The 24,540-nt window shown below is 71.0% G+C and overlaps 6 protein-coding genes across 6 annotated transcripts in view; 3 read left to right on the forward strand and 3 right to left on the reverse strand.

Moving 5' to 3' along the window:
* Positions 1 to 2,670, reverse strand: part of AURANDRAFT_70952 (hypothetical protein) — a gene marked incomplete at both ends in the record, with an annotated part of 4,306 nt that extends 1,636 nt beyond the window's left edge. Inside the window, 3 exons of the mRNA XM_009035624.1 lie at positions 36 to 1,784; positions 1,837 to 2,251; positions 2,536 to 2,670. Of these exons, the coding sequence (XP_009033872.1) occupies positions 36 to 1,784; positions 1,837 to 2,251; positions 2,536 to 2,615 (2,244 nt within the window). The remainder of the gene's footprint in view (positions 1 to 35; positions 1,785 to 1,836; positions 2,252 to 2,535) is intronic.
* A 4,579-nt stretch (positions 2,671 to 7,249) lies between these two features.
* On the forward strand, positions 7,250 to 7,501 carry AURANDRAFT_17573 (hypothetical protein; the record flags this gene model as incomplete). The annotated part of the gene is made up of 1 exon (XM_009035570.1): positions 7,250 to 7,501. A coding segment is annotated over one exon (252 nt), but the record flags the coding sequence as incomplete, so codon positions are not given.
* Positions 7,502 to 8,868: 1,367 nt separating this feature from the next.
* AURANDRAFT_70954 (hypothetical protein) lies at positions 8,869 to 13,926 on the forward strand (the record flags this gene model as incomplete). Its single annotated transcript, XM_009035571.1, has 4 exons — positions 8,869 to 10,416; positions 11,088 to 11,357; positions 12,236 to 13,288; positions 13,336 to 13,926. The coding sequence occupies 4 exons, from the start codon at positions 9,364 to 9,366 to the stop codon at positions 13,924 to 13,926; spliced, it is 2,967 nt and encodes a 988-aa protein (XP_009033819.1).
* A 2,357-nt stretch (positions 13,927 to 16,283) lies between these two features.
* Positions 16,284 to 18,197, reverse strand: AURANDRAFT_61910 (hypothetical protein; the record flags this gene model as incomplete). The annotated part of the gene is made up of 1 exon (XM_009035623.1): positions 16,284 to 18,197. One exon carries the CDS (start codon positions 18,195 to 18,197, stop codon positions 16,284 to 16,286), a length of 1,914 nt encoding a protein of 637 aa, XP_009033871.1.
* A 576-nt stretch (positions 18,198 to 18,773) lies between these two features.
* AURANDRAFT_61911 (hypothetical protein) lies at positions 18,774 to 19,238 on the forward strand (the record flags this gene model as incomplete). Its single annotated transcript, XM_009035572.1, has 1 exon — positions 18,774 to 19,238. One exon carries the CDS (start codon positions 18,774 to 18,776, stop codon positions 19,236 to 19,238), a length of 465 nt encoding a protein of 154 aa, XP_009033820.1.
* Positions 19,239 to 20,820: 1,582 nt separating this feature from the next.
* On the reverse strand, positions 20,821 to 21,666 carry AURANDRAFT_21633 (hypothetical protein; the record flags this gene model as incomplete). Its single annotated transcript, XM_009035622.1, has 1 exon — positions 20,821 to 21,666. A coding segment is annotated over one exon (846 nt), but the record flags the coding sequence as incomplete, so codon positions are not given.
* Between the last annotated feature and the right edge of the window lie 2,874 nt (positions 21,667 to 24,540).

Raw genomic sequence — 24,540 nt, forward strand, 5'->3', positions numbered from 1 at the left:
GACGCGCGCCGCGCGACGCCCTCGGCCGTCGCGACCGTCGCCTCGTCGGCCTCTCGGGCCGCCGCCTTGGCCTTGGCCGCGGCCTCGGCCTCGGCGGCGTCGGACGCCGCCTGCTGCGCGAGCTGCTCGGCGTCGGCGAGGCCCGCGACGCCGCCCGCGCCCGCGACGAGGTCCTTGAGCGCGTCCGCGGCGGTCCGCGCGGTCGCCGCCTCCGTCGCGGCGCGGGCGGCGGGCGTCGCGTCGTCCACGGCCAAATCGCGCGCCGCGCGCGCCTCGGCGGCGAGCTTCGCCGCGTCGCCGGCGACCTGGGCCGCGCGCGCGGCCGCGGCTTCCTCCGCGGCTCGCTTCTCCGCGGCGGCGGCGGCGTCGACGGCCTCCTTCGAGGCTTTGGCCGCCGCCTCCGCGCGGTCCGCGCAGCCCTCGACGACGGCGGCCGTCGCCTGGGCGCGCTTCCAGTCGTGATCCAGCTTTTCCTGGCCCGCGGGCGACATATCCTCGCTGGTGCGCCGGATGAAGCCGCGGATGCCGGCGCTCGGGACGTCGCCCTCCTCGCGGGACTTCTTCTTCGCCGACGCGACCGCCGTCGCGCGCAGCGCGCCGGCCTCGGCTGCGAACGCCGTGGCCTCGGCGGCGGCGGCGCGCGCCGCCGCGACGTCGACCGCGAGGCCCGGCGCGGCCTCGAGGAGCTCGTCGCACTCGCCCCGGGCCGCCTCCGCGCCGGCGGCCGCGGCGCGCGCGGCGTCGCGCAGCGCGGCGTCGCCGCGGAATGACGACGCCGCGAAGGCCGCGGCCTCGACGTCGCGCGCCGCCGCCGCCTTGGCCGACGCGACGAGCGCGGCGACGTCGTCGTCGTCGTCGGCGGCGAGCGCGTCCGGCCCGCCGCCGGTCGTTTTCGCGTAGGCTTCGAGCGCGGCCGCGGCCGCCTCGCAATCGCCCACGGCGGCGTCCGCCGCGCCCTGGGCGACCTCGACGGTGGCGTACGGGTCCTCGGTCACGGCGTAGGCGCGGTCTTTGGCCGCGGTGGCGGCGCCGAGGAGCGTCGCGAGCTTGGCCTCGACTTGGGCCTGGCGCTGCGCCCGGAACGCGGCGGCGGCCTCGGCCGCGGCCAGGGCGGCGGCCTCGGCTGCGGCCCGCGCGGCGCGCACGCGCGCCTGGACGTCCTCCTTCGAGCCGCCGGCGCCGGCGGCCGCGGCCGCGGCCGCGCGCTCGGCGTAGTCCGTCGCCTCCGCCGCTTTCGACTCCGCGGCCGCGACGTCGAGCGACGCGAGGGCCGCGCGGCAGCCCTCGAGGGCCTGCTCGGCCTGGGTCGCGAATTTGTCGACCTCCTGGGCCGTCGCGTCTTCGGCCGCGCCGGCGGCGGCCGCGCGCGCGCGCTTCGCGGCCGCGCGCGCCTCGTCGACGCTCCGCTTCGCGGCGTCGACGCGGCCCTCGTAGCACGCCTTGGACGCCGCGCAGCGATCATCGAAGCCGACGCGCGCCAGCGCGCCCATGGCCGAGAAGGCCGCGCCGGCGTGGCGCTCCGCGTCCTCGGCTTTCAAGCTGGCCGCGGCGAAATCGCCGGCGTCCGCCGCGGCGCCGCCGGCGTCCGCGGCCTCGACGGCCAAGGCCGCGGCCTCCTTGACGACGCCGAGCAGCGCGTCGAGCGCTGTTGTCGCGTCGCGCTTGTCGTGGATCGAGAGCGCGCGGCGCTCCTCCTGCTCCTCGAAGGCCTCCTCGCGGCGCTCGCCCTGGATGAACGTCATCTTGAGCGGCCGCGGCGCCTTGGCGATGGCCTTGCGCAGGTCCTACGAATAGAGAGGGGGTGACATACCACAGCGTCTAGAAAAAACGACGAACCTCGAAGCGGTGCTGCGTCGGCTCGAGGATGACCTTGCCGTTGACGGCGATGAGCTCGTCCGTGGGCTTCAGCGGGCCCGGGTAGCACTCGCAGTTGGGCATCGTCTCCTCGACGTTGACGAACTGGCGGCCCTCCTCGCCGTAGCGCGCGAGCGCGATGGCGAAGCCGAGTTTGGCGCTCGTGAAGGTGTGCTTGAAGCAGATGCCGATCTCCGCCATGGACTCGATGTGCTCCTTGAGCAGGCCCCGCACGCGGGCCTTGTACTCCGCATCGGTCAGCGAGCCCTTGCCCTCGCCGGCCTTCTGGCGCTCCTCCATCAGCGCGCGGTCGAGCGGGTCGTAGCCCATGGTCGCGTGGCGCTTCGCCCAGTCGTCGGCCGTGAGGTTCTTCGACGAGTACTCCTGCTTGAGGGACCTGCGCGGGGGCGGGGGCGGTTTAACGACGAAGCGTGTGCGCCCCGGGGCGTGTGCGCCCGGGGGCGTCGTGGGCCGGCGTTCGCGATCGAGAATCTCGGAGCGTTTTCGTTACGGCGACGCGCGAACCTCGGACCCAAGGCGCAGAATTATCTCTGGGGGGCGGAACTCATCGTCTTCGCGTCCCGGGGCGACTCGCTCCTCACGAAAACGGTTCCGCGTTCGCGCGGCGCGCGCGGCGCCGAACTATCTCGATGTGAAACCGTTTCGACGCCGTCAAAGGACTTGGCTTTCGCGAGCGGGTTCGGCTTGGGGGCGCTCGCCTCGTTGGGCGAAGCCTCGGGGGCCGCATTCTCGCGGGACATCGTGTTTGTGAGCGCCAGTGTGCTACGCTTTTGCGCCGCTGGCCGCGCAAAGTAGCGGCTACGCGCTCGATGGCGTCGTGTGAGTTCCACAGCTTTGGAGCGGACCTCGCCGGGAACGCGCCTAGCCCTCGCCTGGACGCCTCGGCCTCGTCGGCTCTGGATTCGAGCCTGATTCGAAGATCCGCGTCGAGCGCCTTTGCTGACCGTGGCGATTGTTGCTTGATAATGAGTAGGGCGCCTGGGGGGGGGGGTCGGGCGCGGGCGCGACGGCCGCGGCCTCCTCCGGTTTGAGGAAGAAATAGCCCAGCCACGGGCCTTCGAGCGCCTCGAAGTGGAACTTGAACCCCGACTTCAGAACCCCGCTGTCGAGGTTCGAGAGGTCGCCGAAGCCGCCGTCGGTGGAGAGCAGCCACTTGCCCACCGCGAGGCCCGTCTCGGTGTCCACGTGGCCGCGGAAGAACGCCAAGGATGCGCCCGCGCCCCGAAGGAGATCCGCGGCATCGGCGCGCAAGCTCAGCGAGCTCTACCTGGCGCTGATCGTCGCGATGCTCGTGCTCAACTGCGTCGCGCGCGGCAAGGTCGTGTCCATCGTCACGTTCGGCGACTCCGCGGAGCGCTTCGTCACGAAGCTCGCCGAGCCGTTCCCCTTCGTCTGCATCCTCGGCAGGTTCATTCACCTAGAGCGAGACGCAACGCTGGGCCACCCGTCGATGGCGCGCGCCACGCGCGTGCTCGATGCGCTGCACCATCAGCCCGTCGAGCGCCGGCCCTAGCACTTGAAGTCTCTCGAACGCACTCGGCGTCGCCAGCCGTGTTCGTCGACCGCCGCACCGAGCACACGCCTCGAAGCGCTCCTCGAATCGCGGTTCGCGCCACAAAACAAAAACGATGATCCGGCGGTTATCGCTGCTGTCGCTCCTGACGCTCAGCGACTCGCTGCTCCCTCCGACGGCGCCCGCCCGCGCTACCACGGCCCTCCACGCCGGCGGCGGCGTGAGCGTCCTCCAGCGCAAGGCCATCGAGGCCCAGGCGAAGAAGTTCCGCGAGGGCCTCGAGGCCGGCGACCCGATCAAGGTCGCGCTCGACGCGGCGGCGGACGGCGGGCTCGAGGGCCGGAGCCGCGAGGGCTTCGGCGAGGTGCACCGGCGGCTCAAGCGCGCGAAGCGCGGCGCTTTGGGCGTCGTCGCCGAGTACCACACGACGACGCCCGCGGCGCTCAAGGCCAACGGCATCGCGGAGTACGAGATCCCGGACGTGTCGCTCGTGTCGAACGAGATCCGCGGCGCGGGCGCGGGCGTCATGGCGCTGAACATGGACCGCGTCGGCGGCGGCTGCGACGGCGACGACTTCGCCAGGGCCCGCGCCGAGCAGGCGAGCGCGGCGGAGGACTTCCCGGGCCCCGTGCCCCTCGTCTGGATGGACACGATCGTCGACGAGGTCCAGCTCGCGCAGGCGTACGCGGCGGGCGCCGCGGCCGTGACCCTGGGCCTCGAGACCGTCGGCACGGAGAAGTGCGCGGCGCTGCGCGCGCTCGCCGAGGAGCGCTACGGCCTCGAGGCCATGGTGGTGTGCGCGCCGCGGTCCGCGGGCGCCGAGGGCCTCGCGCCGCTCATGACCGCGGCCGTCGACGACGTCGGCGCGACGCTCGTCGTCGTCGGCGGCGTCGACTACGCCGTCGCCGTCGAGGCGCGGCCCACCATCGACCGCGAGGACGTCGTCGTCGTCGCGCGCGTCGACGCGAAGGACGACCAGGGCCTCGAGGAGGCCGAGGAGGCCTGGAAGCTCCGCGACGCGGGCTACGACGCCGTCTGGATCTCCGACGTGCTCTACAAGTTCGGCGTCTTCTCGGGCACGCTCTTCGCCGCGTCGCCGGACACGATCACTTCGGTGATCAAGGCCATGAAGTCCAAGGCCTCCGTCAAGTACGCGCGCGCGTCCGGCGCGTTCTCCGGCAAGGGCGAGGGCGCCAAGGAGTACCTCGGCGACATCATGATGTGAGCGGCGCGGCGCGGCGCTAATTATGCGAGGGGAAGTGGTGGTGTTGGGATAGTGGTTGAGGTGGGTCGTAGAGATGGGTCGGGTGGAAGTTAAGGTGGAAGCTTGTCGGGCCTGCGCCGATGTTGCCCGTGACGATGAACGACTGTTGCACATCGACCGGCTCGAGCTCGTTGGCCTCTGTCAAGCGTCTCGCCTGCTAACCGTGAAGATGGACCTCGAGAATACAAATGCCATACCGCCACCACCACTATTACCAGTGCAGCTCGCGCCGCCGGCAACGCAAGCCATGGACACGGAGGCCGCTGCTCTCTCGTCCCCGCGCGCCCGCGACGCCGACGGCGCCGTCGACGCGATCACGCCGGCGCTCGGGCGCCTCATGTCGAAGCGCGAGTTCCCCGGCGGCGAGCGGTCCGCGCTGAGCGTGCGCTGGGACGCGAACGTCCAGGACGACGACGACGAGGACTTCGTCGTCGCGCGCGAGTGCAAGCGGCGCGACGAGTGCAAGGCGACGCCGACGGCGATCCGGACGCTCAAGGCCGCGGGCGGCGGCGGCGCGCGCATCATCTACAGCGCCGCGGGCCTCGACCACCTCACGGGCGAGGGCCACCAGGAGAGCCCGAAGCGGCTGCGCGTGCTCCTCGACGCGCTCCGCGAGTCGCCGGACGCGCCGTTCACGGAGACGACGTTCCGCGCGCCGCTGAGCGACGTGCTCCGCGTCCACGACTTCGACTACGTCAAGCATCTGCGGTCGACCGTCGCCGCGGCGCCGGCCGAAGCGCCGAAGCAGGCGACGCCGGGCGCGTGCCTCGACAGCGACACGCGCGTGTCGCCCGGGAGCCTCGAGGCCGCGCTCGCGGGCTGCGGCGCGGCCTTGGTCGCCGTCGACGCGGTCTGCGGCGGGAAGTCGCGCGCCGTACTCGTCGTCGCGCGGCCGCCGGGCCACCACGCGGGGCCGCGCGGCGCCGTGCCCACGGACGCGCACTTCTGGAAGTCGCCGGAGATGTGCTCGTGCGGCTTCTGCCTCCTGAACACGGCGGCCGTCGCCGCGGGCTACGCGCGCTACGCCTACGGCCGCGACGACTCGCGGGGCCCGCCCGTGCGCCGCGTCGCCATCGTCGACTTCGACGTGCACCACGGCAACGGGACCGAGGCGTGCGTGCGGAATCTCGCGCCGCGCCGCGCGCGGCTGCCGCTGCCGCCGTCGTGGCCGCCCCAGTACTACGACGCCTACGCGCCCTGGCTCGACGAGACGGACCCGGCGGAAACCTTCTTCGGCTCCGTGCACCTCTTCGCGGCCGACGGCTCGTTCTACCCGGGCAGCGGCTCCGGCGACGACGACGACGAAAACATCGTCAACGTGCCCCTGAGCCCCGTGGGGCCCTGCCGCCCGGGCGACGCGCCCGCGCGCCACGCCCTCGGCGACAAGCAGCGCGACGCGTGCAAGGCGAAGGCGTCGGCCGAGTTCCGCGCCGCGGTCGACGCGAAGCTCCTGCCCAAGCTCGCGGCCTTCCGGCCGGACCTGCTCATCTTCTCCGCGGGCTTCGACGGCCACGAGAAGGATCTGTACCACTTCCTCTCCGACGACGACTACGCCTGGTTCACGACGGCGTGCCTCGACGCGACGCGCGGCTCCGCGGGCGGCTGTGCCGAATTCAACCACTGGTTTGGGTGGTCCTGACCAAACTTGAGAATTCTCTAGCTCGGTCAAATCGAAGTCGATTCGGCTGATTTTTGGACGGATCGATTGCTCTCATTGAGTTCTCGAAGCCAAGCCAGAGAAGTTGCGTCGAAACCGTCGCTACGCGCACATTGAAGTCGAGTTGAAGATTTGAATTCGGCACAGGCGCTCGGCCGCGCGGTGTCCATCCTCGAGGGCGGCTACAGCGTCGACCCGCCGCCGCCGAAGCGCGGCCGCCGGTCGAACAAGCAAAAGGAGGAGCCGCCGCCGGACCTCACGGGCGGCCTCGTCGACGGCGCCACGGCCCACCTCAAGGCCCTCGCGGCCTTCGACCCGTGAGGGACGCATCCCCCGCCACACATATCGCCGCGCTCGAACCACCACATAGCCCGCCTATATAACCGTCGATCTTCGTGCCCTTTTTTATCGAGCGGTCCCGACACCCTCCATCGGGTCCGGCGCGGGTCGAAGGCGTGTGGTTCGTCGGACGCCTCCATCACCTGAGCCCATCCTCGAGCTGCTCGCAGAACTTGCAGTCGACCGCCGTCGACAGCGTCCGCGTCCATCGCGCCGTCGCACAACACACACCCGAACACACGCCATGAACGTCTTCGCGAAGTGCGCGCGGCCGGCCGTGACGCTCGTCGCGCTGGCCTCCTGCGTCGACGCCTTCGTCGCGCCGCGGCCGGCGGCGCGCTGCCTGGCGCCGCGGCCGTCGGCGCTGTCGTCGGACCGCGCGGAGCTGCGCGCGCTGCGCGTCAAGGAGCTGCAGGCGGAGCTGGGCAAGCGGAACATCCGCTGGCAGACGTTCCTGGAGAAGGAGGAGCTCGTCGTCGCGCTCTCGAACGCGCTCGTCGCCGAGGCGAGCTTCTCGGCGTCCGGCGCGATGGCGCCCGGCGTCGTCGCGGAGCTGACGGCGGAGCAGTTCGAGCTCGAGCTCGCCGGCGACCCGGCGACGCCCATCCTCCTCGACGTCTACGCCAAGTGGTGCGGCCCCTGCCAGATGATGGCGCCGCAGCTCGCCAAGGCCGCGGAGGAGCTCGGCGCCGCCGCGCGCGTCGCCAAGGTCGACAGCGACCTCTACGAGGCCCTCGCGTCGACGCTCAACGTCGGCGGCCTGCCGACGGTCATCCTCTTCAAGGGCGGCAAGGAGGTCGACCGCGTCGAGGGCGCGCTCATGAAGGACCAGCTCGTCGCCTTCGCCAAGAGCGCCGCGGACGTCGGGGCCGGGGACGCCTGCTGCCCCAAGGGCTGAGCGAGGTCGCGCGTAAGCACCGTGGGGGTTTGTGGCGATTTTCGTTGAAGTTCGCAGAGCACCCAAAGGTGAAGGCCGAGGCACCTCGGAAAAGCAAGGTGTGAGGCTGCCAGGGCAGCCCGCCATGGCGTCCTACGACAACGACGACGTGCCGGCCTACGAGCCCTACGAGGAGAAGCGCGGCCCCGACGGCCACGTGCGGCCCATCACGCCCGGCGTGACCTACATCGAGCGGCCCGACGACGAGTGGCAGACCGACGCCAAGGGCTGGTGGGACCGCACGGACTGGAACTGGACCAAGGAGGAGAAGCAGGCCTTCGCGGACAAGTACGACGACACCGTGGGCACCATCGAGAAGGTCGACGAGAACATCAAGATGTGCCACCGCTTCGGCATCACGCTCGAGGAATTCGAGCAGTCGAAGAAGGAGTACAACACGTTCGGCGCGCCCAAGAAGTCGGCCATCGAGCAGGACTATTTGTACGTGGCCAAGCACATGCGCGACTTCATCGAGACGGCGCGCACGGGCGTGCCCTGCGACGCGACGTGCACGCGGACGCTGCTCCACTCCTGGGGCACGATCAAGAAGAAGCACTACGACGAGTTCATCGCGTTTTTGGGCGAGGAGGACTGCGTGCTCGACACGATCCAGCTCAACGGGGACTGCGGCATCGGCGCCGAGGGCGTCGAGCGGCTCATGGACTGCATCGTCGCGAAGCCGTCGATCACGTCGCTGAACTTGATGGGCGCGCAGATGGGCGTCGCGGGCGCGAAGATCATCGCGGAGCGCCTCGTCGCGTCGGGCCTCACGAAGCTCGACATCTCCTGCGACGACATCGGCGACGAGGGCGCCGTCGCCATCGCCGAGGCCTGGGAGAGCGGCGCGAAGCTGACGGATCTGACGCTCGTGAACGACGAGGGCCCGATCAAGGCCGACGGCGCCAAGGCCGTCGCCAAGGCGCTCGCGAACCTCCAGAAGGCGGGCACGTGCTGCCTCGAGAACCTGTGCCTGTCGGGCAACAACATCGGCGTCGAGGGCGGCATCGCGATCGCCGAGGCGCTCGGCGAGTACCCGAAGGAGCTCGACATCAAGGACAACGAGGTCGGCGACGGCGCCATGCAGGCCTTTTGCGACCGCCTGTCGACGGGCGAGACGGAGCTGACGTTCCTGGACCTCATCCAGAACGGCCTCACGAAGGAGGGCGCGCACATTTTGGCGCCCGCGTTCCGCAAGTGCAAGATCGAGTGCCTCCACATCCACTGGAACGAGATCGGCACGGAGGGCGGCATCGACTTCGCGGAGATGCTCGGCACGGGCGAGTCCAAGCTCAAGGAGATCTACATGTGCGACAACGAGATCGGCCCCGAGGCCGTCCGCCGCTTCTGCAAGGCCATCGGCAAGGGCGACCTCGAGGTCCTCGACCTCATGGGCAACCCCTGCTCCGTCGAGTGCGCCAAGGAGCTCGCCATGTGCAACCACACGTCCGACAAGCCCCTCCGCCACCTCGAGCTCGGCCTCTTCGCCATCGACAAGGAGCAGCTCGAGGCCGAGGAGCGCGAGTGAGACGGGGGGCCTCGACGTAAGCTCCGTGCGTTTGGCGGTCTCGCCGCGCGGCGTCTCCTTCCCGCCGCGCCGGTGCTGCGCGGGACACGTCGGGCGGGGCGTGCTAGTGGGGGGGGGAGGATATATCCCTTCAATAACGGAGGAAAAAAGCGACGCCGTGCGCGATCATAACATAGGAACAGTGGTTCTGGTCGTCAGCGGTGACACGCAGCCCCGGTTGCCGCTCGCGCGCGACGCCGGCAGCCCCGGCGCCATGTTCGACGTCTCGGCCTGGTTCCAGGACGCGTTCTGTGGCAACGTCTTTTGCACGGACGCCCAGTCGATCCTCTGCGAGGACGCCTTCAATCCGGACAAGCCGCCCGAGGAGGGCCAAACCGTGCGCGAGGCCGCGCCGCTGCCCGCCGTGAACTCGAACAAGCGCCGCGCGGCGAGCCTGAAGCTCGCGGCGCGCCTGAAGACGGCCGTGCTGCAGAACGCGGGCAAGAACGCGCTCCACGCCGACTGCGCGCGGTACTGCGAGGCCGCGCGCGACCAGATCTGCCGCGAGGGCCTCGGCGCCTGGGCGCGCCTCGTGCCCTCGGGCCACCGCCTGACCCACGCCGACTTCCAGAGGGTGCTCGGCGTGCTCGGCGTCGGGCCCGAGGGCGTCGAGAACCCGCGCTGGTGCGTCCGCGCGTGGGCCGCCGCGGCCGAGGGCAGCGAGGCGCGCCAGGACCGCGAGCGCCAGCTGCGCGCTTTGGGCATCGCCGGCGCGGCCCTGGACCGGCCGGACCCCCACACGGGGAACACGGCGCTGCTCATCGCCGCGGCCGAGAACGCCGTCGGCGGCCGCGACGCGCCGCTGAACCAGCTCGTCGAGTTCGGCGCGGACCTCTTAGCGAAGAACAAGAAGGGCCAGACGCCTCTGCTCGTGGCGGCGGGCAAGGGCCACGCCGACGCCTTCCGCGCGCTCGCCTGGTGCCTCGAGCGCGACGGCAAGCTGGCGGAAGCGGCGATCCTCACGGTGACGAGGGACCGCGCGTCGGTGCTCGACCTCATCGTCGACCGCGGCGACGCGCCCATGCTCGTCGAGGCCCTCGGCTTCGCGGACCTGCGCGCGCTCGTGGACCTCAAGACGCGCGGCGGCGACACGCCGCTCATCGTCGCCGCGCGCCGCGGCCGCCGCGACTGCGCGGCGGCGCTCCTGGACCACGGCGCGAAGCTCGAGGCGACGAACGCCCAGGGCCACACGGCGCTCCACACGGCCGCGGAGCACGGCCGCGCGCCCGTCCTCGAGGAGCTCCTCGCGCGCGGCGCGCTCACGGACGTCGTCGACGCGCGGGGCCGCACGGCCCGCGCGCTGCCAACGACGGCGCGCGCTGCCGCGCGCTCCTCGACACGGCCCACAACCGCCGCGCGCGCGGCGCCCACGCGAAGCGCCGCACGAGCCCGAAGCGCATGCGCCCGTCCAAGACCAGCGCCGCGCGGCGGTCGCGCCACTGAACGGCCGCGCCGAATTCGACCTCCTAAAGTCGCAGATTTATACTGGGGTGTTTGTTTTGCGGGTTTCTGTTTTTTTGGGTGGCGTGGCACTCTGGGGGGCGCCTCGTCGGGCTCCTACCAGCTCGCTCGCTCGTCGACGCCTGCGGCGAAAAATTGTTGCTTCCGGCCGTGCTCCACCTCCTCCACCAACCGCGCGCACCCCGGGGTTCGGACGTCTTTGCTCGTTTGCACCCACGACGCTCGAGGACGCGCGAGGAGATGTCTTCGTCGCAAATCCCGTCGACATTCGGCCTCCGCTGGAGCCAGGCGCTTCGTGCGGCGCTCGCCGCCAAGGTCGCCTCCCTGCCGCCGTCCGGGGTGCAAGGCGTCGTCGTCGCGATCTACGGGCGCGAGATCCTCGCGCTGAAGCGCACGTGGCACGCGAGCTCCATCGACTTTTCTTCGCTCAACGATTTGTCCTTGGACCGCGCCGCGGAAAACCTGCGTGCGCTCCAGCGGGCGGAAGCGCAGCTCGCGCGGCTCGCGCGGCGCGCGATCGCGGCGGTGCCCGGCGACGCGTGGAACCTCGTCGTGGGCTACGGCGGCGTCACCGTCGCGGTGTCGCTGCGCTGCTGCTCCGCGCAGCTCCGGCTGGGCCCGAACGTCTTCGCGAGCGTCTTCGCGGACGCGACGCGCGAGCGGTTCCCCGCGATGGCGCTGGCGGTCGTCGCGGCGAACGGCCGCGAGTCGGACCACGAGGCCATCTACAAGAGCCTGCACGAGGCGGTTGCCTCTCGGCTTTCCCCGCGGCCTCTCGTACTGCTCGCGCCGCCGCTCCCGCAGAGGGACCAGTTCGCGTTCACCGTCGAGATCATTCATTTCGGCGACGTCGTCATATCAACGACGGCATCAATACCTGAGAATACTCTCCGCCTCTCGCGTCTCTACACGCCGCCCTTGTCTCTGGCGTCTACGTTTCTTTTGACACCGAATTTGCACCCGTGGCCCGACCCTTTTGACACCGAATTGACACCTGTGGCACCACCACAGGGCTGTGTCATTATGGACCAGGATGGGCGTGTGCGGGACGCGGTCTCTGCTCGCGTCTTCTGCGTGAACATGACGACCGGACACGCTGCTCTGATCTACAACGAAGCGTTGACTCAAGATACGGTTCCTAGTCAGTCCGACGGGACTCTCGCACAGAGAATCGTCGGCCCGCGCCGTCGGCTCCCCGTGCGTGACGTCATCCTCGCCGAGGACGCTCCTGCCGATGAACGCGCTTTGCTCGGCGCAGTTCAGTTTCAGGGGCTGTACCATCAGCTGCATTCTGCTCAACATGGAAACTTTATCAAATTGAGAAGTGACCGCGATCGTCTAGTGGTGGAGTTCACGGTACGCAGCACGAACGCTACCAACTCTGCATTTTTGCGCACTCATCATCACCCTATTCTCGAGTCACTCCTCATCTACCTCACGCTCTTCCTCGACTTCAACATACCCCTCCGCAAGTCCGTCTAGGCCGAATCATAAGCTAGCCTACCCCTCCTAGACTACTAGGACCTAGACAGGCGTAGGCCGGTTCAGCGAGCTGTGGAGCAAAGCTCTCAGAAGTTTAAAACGTCAAACCAAAAGGAACGCGCCCCCGACGACTGCTGCATCAGTACAACTCAACCGCGGGCGCAGAGCGCCGCGACGACTCGAAGACGACGTGCACGACGATGCCTCGTCATCGATCGCTCTGGCTCGTCGCCCTAACCAAAACGACCGCCGCCTACACCTGCGCGGCGCCCGGGGGCACCGTGGCGGAGCTCGTGCACGCCCTGACGGAGGGCCCCTACGACAAGGCCGTCCGCCCGTCGCGCGCCGTGCTCGCCGCCGCGGCGCCCGACGCGGCGGCGTACGCGCGAGCGATGCGCGGCGCGAACGTCTCCGACGAGGCGGTCTACCTCGCCGCGTCCCTCTCGTCCATCTCCGAGCTCGACGAGACGGCCGAGACCTTCGACGCGACGGGCGTCTTCTCCTACCGGTGGCGCGACGCGCGCCTCGCGTTCGCGAACCTCAGCGCCGGCGGCTGTTTCGACGCCGTCGACCTCTCGCCCGACCTGTTCGCGCGCCTCTGGCACCCGGACCTCCACTGGGCGAACCAGATCGCGACGGGCCGCGCGCAGCCGGAGGCCCGCTACGCCCCGGCCGCGACGCTCGCGAGCGACGGCACCGTGACCGCGACGACGGCGACGACGGCGACGTACACGTGCGAGCTCGACCACGGCCGCCTGCCCTTCGACACGCAGGCCTGCGCGCTCACGGCGGGCCGGCGCCTCGGGCGGGCCGGGGAGCGCTTCGTCGTCGACGGCGCGTCGCTCGTGCTCGAGCCCACGGTCGAGTCGCTCTACTGGTACTTCGCGAGGACGTCCGCGCGGCTCGAACACGGCGTCGCGCAGCTCGAGTTCGTCGTCAAGCGGCGGCGCTACTACTTCTTCACCAACGTCTTCGCGCCCGTGACGGCCTTCGTGGTCATCGCGGGGAGCTCCTTCGTCGTGGACCGCTACGCGTCGTCGGCGCGCGTCGGCCTGTGCGCATTGAGCCTGCTCATCATGATCAGCCAGATCCAGTACCGCGTGAAGATCCCCGACGTGCCGCGGCCCATCTGGCTCAACGCCTACCTCGGCGGGAGCATCTACTTCATCATGGCCTGCCTCCTCGAGTACTCGCTCGTGGCGAGCGGAGCGCGGCCGCGCGCGGCGCGGCGTACCTCGCGAAGCTGCTGGCGGACCTGCGGCGCCACCACGAGCCGCGCGCGCCCCGGTCGCGCTCCGTCGCGAACGTGGCCCTGGCGACGCCGCGCCACGCGCGCGACGACGGCGGCGACGACGGCGACGCGCCGAGCCCGTCGCGCGACGCCGAGCTCGCGGACCTCGTCGGCCGGCTGTCGTCGGCGCAGCTCGCGCCGGCGCGCGTGACCTTCGACGCCCACGCCAAGGGCGGGGAATTGGGCGTCGGCGACGTGAAGCGCGCGCTCGTCGACTTTGGGATCTACTTTTCGCGCGCGCAGACGGACCGGGCCGTCCGCATCGTCGTGCCGGCCTCGAAGGCGAACCGCGTCCTCGACTTCGAGGGCGACGAGGGCGACGGCGACGACGCGCCGGCGAAGGTCCGCACCTTCGCGACCTTCGTGCTCGTGCTCTCCGCGATCGAGGGCCACCAGCAGCGCGCGTTCTCGGAGACGTCGACGTCCTTCGCGGACGAGCCGCGGTCCAAGCAGATCGACGAGGTCGCCTTCGCCTGCTACTTCCCCGCCTACCTCGTCTTCCTCGCCATCATGTTCGCCCGGATCGACTCCTACTCCGGGTAGTTGAAGCACCCATAATAATAATAATAATTCGGGTAGCTTCGTAAGTTGAAGTTCAACATAGAAGGTGCCGTAGCAGCCCATCAAGGATGGCCCTCTTGCAATGAGCCGCACGCGGCAGATCCGATGGCTGCCGCTGGGCCTCGGCGTCTTCATCGGCGTCTTCGTGCTGGCGGCCGTCGCGACGCTGTTCCGCGACGACGCCGCGCCGCCGAACGACGACATCGCGGGCCTCGACGGCGCGTGCCGGCGCAACGTGTCGTCGGCCTGCGGCCGGCGGCTGCGGCTCGACGAGGCCCTCGCCGGCGGCGGCGGCGCGTGCCTCGCCTGCGTCTGGGAGACCTGCGGCGAGCTCTACGGCCACGCGGCGGCGCTCTGGCCGCCCGCGGCGCGCGACCGCGCGCGGCACCAGCGCGCGCGCGAGTGCGTGCCCATCGAGCCGCTGCGGAGAGCCGAGTGGCGCCACGACGCGCGCGGCGGCGACCACGACCACGAGCTCACGGGCGACGACGCGGACCCGCGGGCCAACGGCGCCCTGGCCGCGGCCGTCGCGGCCAAGGCCGCGCTGCTCGGCGGCGACGCGGTCGCGGCGCGGCGGCGCCGCGTCTACGTCGACCTCGGCGCGAACCGCTACGAGTCGTCCATCGGCAACTGGTTCCGCCGCACCTACCCGCGGGCGGAGACCTTCGACGTCGTCGCCTTCGAGGCCGAGGACGTCTACGACGACACGTACGCGGGCGCGCCCGACGTCGAGCTCCACCACTACGCCGTGTGGACGCGGAACGAGTCCGTGCCCTGGGGCCACATGGCGAAGAAGACGGGCAAGCTCCGCTCGGGCTTCGTGCTCCCGCGGCGCCTGACAAGCGCCCACGCGCTCGTCGCGGACGCGGCGCGGCCCACGCGCCCGGGCATCGACATCGCGGACTTCTTGAAGCGCCGCTTCCGCGAGGACGACTTCCTCGTCGTGAAGATGGACCTCGAAGGCGCGGAATACGCCATCGTGCCCCACCTCATCGCCGAGGGCGTCGGCCCCTTGATCGACGAGCTCTTCATCGAGGTGCACACGGAGACGAACACGTGCTGCAAGCCGCCGCGCGACGCGGGCCGCCACCGCGCGGACGCGCTCCGCCTCATCCAGCGGCTCCGCGACGCCGGCGTCTACGCCCACGAGTGGCTCTAATTAGCCGGGGATCATCTCCGTGAGGCCCGACGCGGCGGCGAGGGCCTCGGAGTCCATCTCGAGCGTCCAGTCCGCGGGGAGGTCCTCCTTGACGAGGTCGCAGTCGCACTCGTGGCTCACGGGCTGGTCGTCGCAGACGTCCTCCCAGCCGAGGCAGCCGCGCACGATGTCGCTGCGCACGATGTGGGCCTCGTGGAAGGCCCGCACGTCCGGCGTCGCCGCGTCCGCGTCCCTGAGGCGCACGTCCATGGAGCTCGTCCACCACTCGGACCGCGCCTCGGGCGTCTGCAACTCGCGGGAGAAGAGGGGCTCGGCGGACCGCACGGCGAAGCCCCCGCTGAAGCCGACGAGCTCGCGGTCGCTGCGCTCGAGGTCCACGTACTGGACGCCGCTGTACGCGCCCGGCGTGCCGACCTCGACCTCCGTGGACTCGTCCGCGGCCTGGAGGTCCGCGAGGTTGTCGAAGTCGCGCATGTCGACGCGCACGATCTTGCCGTAGAAGTCGCGGCTGAAGTGGGGCACGAGGTAGGCGTACTCGCCCATGGCGAAGCCGAAGACGAAGCCCCGCAGCTCGTTGTCCGGCTCCGAGGGAATCTGGAGCCGCGCGACGCGGCTCAGGTCGATGACCTTGACGCCCGTCTCGAGCGTAAAGTCGTCCATGTCGACGCGGACGACGTGGGACGAGTGGTCCCGCTTGTTGTAGTTCGTGTCCCGGAGCCCGTTCCGGTGCGGCACCAACACCAGGTACTTGCCAAAGTTGATGCCCCCGATGAAGCCCCGCAAAGCGTCGCCGGCGATCTCCGTCGTCTCCGAGTTGATCTCGATGCGCGTCAAATCCAACACCTGCTCGACCTCGAAGGTCTCGAGGTCCACGCGCACCAGTTTCCCGAAGAAGCCGCGATCGCCCGGCCGGTTCTTGTAGGGCACGAGGAGCCCGTAGCGCCCGATGACGGCGCCGCCCGCGAAGCCCCGCAGGTCCGGGTCGATCTCCGTGAGGTCCAGGACGTCGACGGCCGTCGTCAGGTCGCCGGACGTGAAGTTCGCCAGCGCGAGCCGCACGAGCTTGCCTGGGCAGCAAAAGAGAGATTCAACGTCGCTTCAACGTGAGTGTTCCGCGCGCGCGCGTTCCGAAAAAAGCATCAACGCTTCGAGACCCGAGAGATGATCGCTCGTCCAAAAGTCAGCCAAAACGAGTGGAAAACGGCCGAGATAGGAGCCTTTGAAGTTGGGAATTTCGCCCTCTTGTGCTGCCCTGGAACTCGCCGTGGAAGTACTCGACGGTCCGGTCGCCGCCGACGGCGACGCGCTGGCTCAGGCCGTTCCGCAGGGACGTCGACCGCGTGTCGCTGTAGTCCAAGTTCGAGTCGTTGGCGTGGGTCCAGGAGTCGATGGGGAACTGCGTCGAGATCGTGCCCACGGGACCGTAGATGTTGCAGTGCGGCACGAGGAAGCCGTACTCGACGCCCGCGCGCGGGTCGCCCGCGCGGAGGCCCGTCGTCGTGTAGCCGAAGCCCGAAAAGAAGCCCCCGAGCGTGCCGGCGCCGTGGGGCAGCGTGTCGTAGTCCCAGAGATCCAAAAATTCGACCGCGGATTCGTCGAAGGCCACCGCGTCGACGCGCGCGACGACGTGGCCCGGGTTCCGCCCGTCGAAGTGGGGCACGAAATACGCATAATCGCCCACGGCGAAGCCGCCGACGAAGCCCCGCAGGCGCTCGTGGGTCTTCGTGAGGTCGATGCTCTCCGTGAGGCCCGGCGCGTCGCCGTCGGGATCCGCGGTCAAATTGCCCTCGCGGTAGTTCTCCACGGTCTCCAGCGAGACGCGGCCCGAGGGCTCCTTGACCGTGCCGTTGAAGACGCAGAGCTCCTTGGTCACGTTGACGATGCAGCACCGCGACACGTTGAGCGTCGTCTCGGCGAGCACGACCTCTTGATAGGTCGTCCCCAAACGGAGCCTTACGGCCTTGCCGCTGTAGGAGACGCCGTCGAAGTAGGGCGCGAGGAACCCGTAGGTCTCGACGCTCAAACGGCTCGTGTTCTTCGTCATGTGCACGGGGTCGCGGCGGTCCGAGGGGCTGCAGCCGAATTTCGCGACGGCGACGGCGAGCTCGTCCTCCGACACGAGGAAGCGCCGGTGGTAGTGCATGGAGATGGCCTTGCGCTCCGTGGAGTTGCGCCGCGCGTGCTCCTGGACGAAGCCGTGGAAGAAGCCCCGGAGCATGGTGTCGTTCGCGTAGGCCGCCATGTCGTGCAATCTCACCTGGCCGTCGTACGCGCCCGTGCCGCGCTGGTACTGGAGCGTCGCGGGCACGAACTTGCCCTTGTAGACGACGTCGGCGGCCTCGCCCTTGTAGTCGTAGGTGTAGTACTCGGCGAAGTCCGTCTCGACGCCGTGGATGCGCACGGACTTATAGGTGGACGTGTTGAGGTCCACGGACGGCAGCTTCGCGCTGTGGCCGGAAGGCGCGGGCGCGTAGTCCACCGTCGTGTCGATGTAGTTCTGGCCCCGGTAGTAGGGCACCAAAAAGGCCATGCCCACGCGGCCCGTGTAGCCGCTCCGGTCGTAGTCGTAGGTGCCCATCTGCACCTCGTACGTCCGCGTGACGATCGCGCTGTCGCGGTACTCCTCGTCGAGCCGCTCGGGCGCGCGCGCGAGGCAGCGCAGGGTCAGCGTCGGGTGCTGCGTGCCGCTCATGTGGATCATGCCGCCGCTCAGGTACTTCGTGGACCAGCGGTCCGGCTCCGAGCCGTCCGTCGTGCAGTGGACGACGACGCCGGGCCCGAGCTCGTGGAGGAACGTGATGCCCACGGCGGCGTCGACGGCGCCGCTCGGCGGCAGGATGAGCGGCGCCTCGAGGACGCCGCTGTAGGTGATCGTCGGCACCGACGTCGGCGGGTTCGTGATGCGGTCCCGGAGCCGGCGCCGCGCGTCGTCGTCCTGGGAGGCGTTGGCCGCCGGCGGCGCCGCGTCGGCGTCGCCCGCGGGCGTGATCCGCACGCGCGCGGGCCGCTGCTTCGGCGTGCGCACGAGCCGGGGCTTCGCGACCTCGCCGGCGAGGCAAGCCGCGGCGCAGAGCAGCAGCCCAACGACGGCCATGCTGCCCAGTAGGTGTGCAATGCTGCCGCAACATCACCCCGGACGTCTCGATGTTGCCCTTACAAAAACGCGAGGGCTGCCCGCTCGAACCGGTGCACCGCGCCGCCGGCCATGGTGCTCAACTACAGCAAGTGGGATGCCATCGGCGACTCCGACGACGACGACGCCAAGACGCAGCCCGCCGCGAAGCCGGGGCCGCCGAAGAAATCCATCGACCAGCAGCTCCTCGAGGCCTACAACTCGGATCCGTCGAAGATCGACGAGCTCGAAAAGAACGTCAAGGACGTGCGCCTAAAGCTCGAGGAGGCGAAGCGGCTCCGCGACCTGGCCAACGCGCCGCCGCCCCAGCCGGGCCAGGTCGCCAAGGGCATCAAGAAGGCCGTGAGCTCGCAGTCGGAGACGCTCACGGACGAGCTCGCGGCGCTCCAGCGCCAGCAGGCGTCCCTCGACGCGCAGGCGGCGAAGCTCCGGCAGCTCGAGCAGTGCGGCGACCAGGCGGCGCTCCTCGACTTCTTCGCCGGCGAGGGCCTCTCGCACGAGCAGATCCAGCGGGGGCTGACCGGAGACGCCGAGGCGATGTTCGCGCAGCTCGCCGAGACGGAGAAGGCGACGGAGACCGACGGCGAGCGCAAGTCCCGGGAGGCCCTGGCCCTCGCGGACCAGCTCGAGCAGGTGCTGGGCGACGACGAGCCGCCCGTCGCCGCGGCGCCGCCCGCGGCGCCCGCGCCGCCGCCGCCGCCGCCGCCGCTCGCGCCGGAGATCCTCATGCCCGACGTCTTCCAGCGCCAGCCGACGGCCGACGACAGGAACCTCGTCGTCACCGTGTCGCTGCCCGGCGTCGCCAAGGGCGCGACGAAGCTCGACATCTCCGAGTCGGACATCCGCCTCTACGCGCCCGCGCCGCCGCGCGGCGGCCGCGACCGCGAGTACCGCCTCAACGCCAAGCTCGCCCGCCGGGTCCTCTCGGACCAGGCCAAGGCCAAGTGGAAGTCCAAGGCCGAGCAGCTCGTCGTGACCATCCCGACGCTCGCCGGGCATTAAAAGCGGGTGGTGGGGTACGTCACGCCGTTGCGTTTGCAAGCGAGGTTGTTAAGCGTGCGTAGGACCGCTCGAACACAAGCCGCGGGTGCCCCTGCGACGAGGACGAAGGCGACATTAAGCGGGTGGTTCTCTACGTTGCAATTGCGCCGCAGGCGAGCGGCGCTCGCCGGGCACTAGTAGGCTGCGAGGTTGTTAGCGCGCGTAGGGCCGCTCGAACGCAAGCCGCGGGCGCCCCTGCGACGACGACGACGAAGGCGACCTCTCAGAGTATGACGCAGCGCCGCGGCTTCGGCGTGCAGTTCGGCGCTGCGAGGGGGCGCGCCGCGTGCGTGCGCGCGGTCGCGCGGCGCGGGCGCACCTTGCGTGTCGACGACGAGCTCCGGGCCCTTGTCGTCGCCCACCGCGAGGCGAAAGTTGTACGTCGACCCCGGGTTGAGATTCGGGATCGTCACCGCGACGTCCGCGGCGTCGACGGTCCGCGCCGCGGACCACTCCTGCGAGGCGCGCGCGTGTGAAGAGATGCTGCCGCGTTCGAGCGGCGCGCACCTCCGGGTATTCCTTGTACTCGATGACGGCGCCGGCGGGCGCCGCGACGGAGATCGTCGCCGACGTCTCCGTGCACGTCTTCCACTCGGGCTTCGGCAGCGCCGTCATCGTCGCGCGATCGCGCACAACGAGGAGCGGTTGGAGATGGGTTTTGGAGCCGAGCGCGATCGCCGGCACGACGAGGAGTGGTTGGAGATGGGTTTTGGAGCCGAGCGCGATCGCCGGCACGACGAGGAGTGGTTGGAGATGGGTTTTGGAGCCGGCGACTGCAGTCGATTGCTCGTTACGCGCACGCCAGCGCTCGTCGACGCGATTGCCACAGTCGTCACCTTGCCGGCCTCGAGCCGGCTCGGCGAGCTTGCGAAGCTCGCGAAGCCTGCTCAAGAATCGGCCTGCGGTGGTACATTATGTCGCGGATCGTAGCCCTCCTCGCGCTCTTCGCGACCTCCCAAGCGCTCGCGCCGGCGCCCAAGAAGCCCGCCAGCCCCGGGGTCGTCGCGAAGACCGTCGGGAAGCAGCTCGTCTCCGCCGGCATCGCCGCGTCGCTCCTCTTCGCGCCCCAGGACGCCAACGCGGCGCGGTCCGGCGGGCGCGCCGGGGGCGGGTCGCGCATGCGGTCCGCGCCGTCGCGGTCCTACAGCAGCGCGCCGCGCGCCGTGCCGCGCGGCGGCACGCGCATGTACGCCGCGCCGATGGCCGTGCCCGTGCCCGTGCCCGTGTCGCCGTTCGGCATGGGCTACGGCTACGGCGGCTACGGCTACGGCGGCCCGAACGTCGGCGCCATCGTCGGCCTCTCCATCATCGACTCCATCGCCCAGGAGCAGCGCCGCAGCGCCTACATCCGGCAGCAGCTCGAGACGCAGCGCGAGCTCGGCCGCGACCAGGCGGACATCGACCAGCTCACGAAGATGCTCGCGGCCCAGGACGCGCGCATCGCCGAGCTCCAGAAGCAGGTCGAGCAGAAGTAGGCGGGGGCGTACGTCCCTAAGTGATCTCCGACTCCAGGGGGGTTAATAGAGAGGCGAGCGACGCGCGACTACCGCGCCATCCACGCGACGGGCAGCGGGAGCTCGAGGTCGTAGAGCTTCTGCGTGTGGAGGGGCATGGGGTCCTCCTTGCCCGCGGCGACGGCGTCGTTCGTGATCTTGTAGAACCAGCCGTTGCGCCACTCGAACTCCTTCACTGCCGTCGGGAAGTGCGCGACGGTCCGCGCGTACGCCTTCAGCCGCTCCGGCGCGCCGGCGGGCACGGCCACGCCCAGCGCCTCGGCCCCGGCGTCGAGGAGCTCCGCCGCCAGGGCGTCGAACTCCGCCGCGTGCTTCCGCTCGACGTCGCCGACGCTGCAGCCGTGCGTCGCGCCCACGAGCATGAACGCGCAGATCCAGACGTGCTTCTCGAGCATGGCGACCGCGAAGGCGTCGCCCTCCTTGACGTGGCACGTCAGCTCCTTGAGCGCGAGGCGGCTCGCGAAGGCGTCGGCCCACTTGCCCGTCGCCGCCGTCAACCCCTCGGGGTTCGCGTCCGTGACGCCGTCCGTGGGCGTCTCGCCGAGTTTGGCGACCGCGAGGTAGACGAGGACCTGCGTCGCGTCGCCGAGGCCCTGGCCTTCGAGGAAGGGGCCGAGCATGCCGTTCTGGAGGAAGCACAGGTCCGCGCGCCGGTCCTCGGGCACCGCCGCGACGACCGACGCGAGCGCGTCGTTGCGCGTGCAGACGTAGATGGGCCCGCTCTCCGGCGCGTCGGCGGGCCAGCCGCTGCTCGACGTCATCACCGCGTCGCCGTCGGACTTGAGCATGGACCCGATGCGCCCGGACCCGACGATGACCGCCGGCACGTCGTGCTCCGTCGGCGCGAGCGCCGCCTTGGCGGGCGCCTTGCTGACGACGCCGGCGGCGGCGAGCTTGATGCCAAAGTCGGCGAAGGACGTCACGCCCGAGGCGTCGCAGGCCTCACGCCACGCGGCGGCGGGCGCCTTGCTGACGACACCGGCGGCGGCGAGCTTGATGCCAAAGTCGGCAAAGGATGTGACGCCCGAGGCGTCGCAGGCCGCGCGCCACGCGGCGGCCGTCGGCGGGCCCGCCGGCGCGGCGGCCCGGCGCCTTGCTGACGACGCCGGCGGCGGCGAGCTTGATGCCAAAGTCGGCGAAGGACGTGACGCCCGAGGCGTCGCAGGCCTCGCGCCACGCGGCGGCCGTCGGCGGGCCCGCCGGCGCCTTGCTGACGACGCCGGCGGCGGCGAGCTTGATGCCAAAATCGGCAAAGGACGTGACGCCCGAGGCGTCGCAGGCCTCGCGCCACGCGGCGGCCGTCGGTGCCTTGCTGACGACACCGGCGGCGGCGAGCTTGATGCCAAAGTCGGCAAAGGATGTGACGCCCGAGGCGTCGCAGGCCTCGCGCCACGCGGCGGCCGTCGGCGCCTCGCCGACGGCGACGTCAGCCGTGGCAACGGGCAGCGCGACGCGCCGCAGCGTCGCGTGCGGCCGCGGCGGCGCGAAGGCATGCACCGCGGCGCACGCGCCGAGCGCGAAGAGCTTGTACCGGATCATCGTGCGCGTGTTAATGCTTAGTAGGGTTTTGTAAAATACGACTTTATTCAGGGGGCGCCCTCGGACAAAAGATCCGACGGCATGACGGGGTGGGTGGGTGGGCCCGGAGGTCGGGTTTCAAAAACCCGAAGTGTACTTAAAGGGTACTTGTAACGCGCGCGCGCGCGCGTGGAGGCCGCGCGCGTCCCGCGTCCCGCACCGCGCCAGGAGCCGGGAGGAAATGCCATGGGCCACGGCGGTGTCCTTGTCGAGTCGGGCCGCACCCGGCGTTCGTCGGCTGACCCGCGGCTGCACGGTGGCGGCTCCTGCAGCGGCACCGGCGACTCCCGGTCGAACCGCGGCGCCGCGCGGTCCCGCGCGCGCGGTGTGGCAATTCAGCGATAATCAGCGGCGCGCGACGCGGCAACTTGAAGGCAACCAACGAAAAAGGAGCTCGCTGATTGGTCGGGAGGTGGGTGGGTGGGCGCCGGTGGCCGGCACCAAAAATCCGTCATGCCGTCGGGTTTTGTTTTTTAGGTAGCCTCCTTCTTTATTTCAGGATCGACGAGCTAGCGGCACCGCTCCGCCGAGCGCAGGGGTCGATCCGGGGACGTAAGGTCGTTCTGGGCCGCGCCCGCGCGTCGCGACCATGCTCGGAGTCTTTGCGCAGCTCGCGCACCGCTCGGCGGGGTCTGGCGGCGCGCGCCGATTGACACCACGTCGCGTAGCTAGGCGCCGCGGCTGAGCGCGGCGTCGCCGGACGCGCCCCGGCCGCCGTCGTTGGCGCCGCCGCCGCTCGTGAACGGCGGCGGCGCGCCGGTGGGCGGCGGCGTCGTGCCGGGGCCCGCGGCGCTCGAGCTGGGGCAGTTCGCGCCCGCGCCGGTGCCGTACTCGCCCTTCTTCCCGCCGCCGTCGATGCCGACGTACGCGCCCTACTACCAGCCGTCGGCGCCGCCGCCGGCGGTGCAGCAGCCCGCCGTGGACATCGAGGCCACGGTGCGCCGCCTGATCGCGGAGGGCCAGACGCGCGACCTCGACCGCGACCGCGCCGACGCCGCGGTCAACGGCGGCCTGCGCGCGCAGCGCGGCGGCTTCGTGCGCAAGCGCTGCCGGTACGGCGCGAGCTGCTACCGCCGCGACTGCCGCTACGCGCACTGACGGCGCCGGGGCCGCAAGGTCCCGGCGCCGAAAGTCGCGTAAAGAAACAGACGCGGCGCGCGCTCCAAGACGGCGCGCGTCGTTATTGCGGGAGCCGCGGCGGCCGGCGGCGGCGACGCGTGGGCGGCGCGGCGGCGCGGGCGGTCGGCGGCGGCGGCGGCGGCGGGCGAGGGCCTGCGCCGAAGCGGCGCCGGCATTGGCGGCAGGGCCGCAGGTCGTGTGGACCGCGCGGCAGCGGTGCGCGCACGGGTGCGCAGGGCGCGGCGGGCGGCGACGACGACGCGCCGCCGCCGCCCGCGCCGGCGCCGCCGCAGCCGCCGCCGACGGCGACGGCGGTGCGCGCGGCGGCCGTGGAGCGGTCGCTGTGGGTGCTGTCGCTCAACGTCCGCGCGCTCACGGAGGAGAAGCTCCTCGTCCTGCGGCGCGCGCTCGGCGAGCTCGCACGGGCCGGCCGGCGGCCGGACATCGTCTGCCTGCAGGAGACGTGGGGCACCGAGGCCTCGGAGCACCGCTTCGCGCTGGAGGGCTACCGCCTGTTCGCGTTCTCGCGCGGCGGCCGCGGCACGCGGTCGCCGGGCGGCGGCCTCGCGACGTTCGTGCGAGACGACCTGCGGGCCTACGCTCTCCAGAGGGGCGAGAGCGGCGTCGTCGTGGAGCTGTCGGACGTCGTTCCGGCCGTGCACATCGCCAACGTGTACAGGTCGGAACGCGCCGACCGGGAGCTTCCGGTCGGCGCGCGCTTCTTCGACTTCGTCGGCGGCGCCGTCGACCGCGCGCGCGCCGCCGGAGCCGTGGCCGTCGTCGTCGGCGACTTCAACGTCGCCGGCCTCGAGAACACGGACCCGGCATGGCCCCGCGCGCCGGGGCGGCTCGGGAGCGCGACGACGGAGCTCTCGAAGATGCGCGCCTGGATCGACGACCGCGGCCTCACGGTCGTCAGCGGCGCCGGCTGCTCGCCCGCGGAGGCCGTGACGCGGCGGTCGGGCCCCAACGCGTCCGAGATCGACTACGTCGTCGTCGACGCCGGCCGTGGCGTCGACGTCGTGGCGTGCGCGACGGACGGCGACGACGAC

This window comes from Aureococcus anophagefferens, assembly GCF_000186865.1.
Source record: "Aureococcus anophagefferens unplaced genomic scaffold AURANscaffold_3, whole genome shotgun sequence".
NCBI classification, from domain to species: Eukaryota; class Pelagophyceae; order Pelagomonadales; family Pelagomonadaceae; genus Aureococcus; species Aureococcus anophagefferens.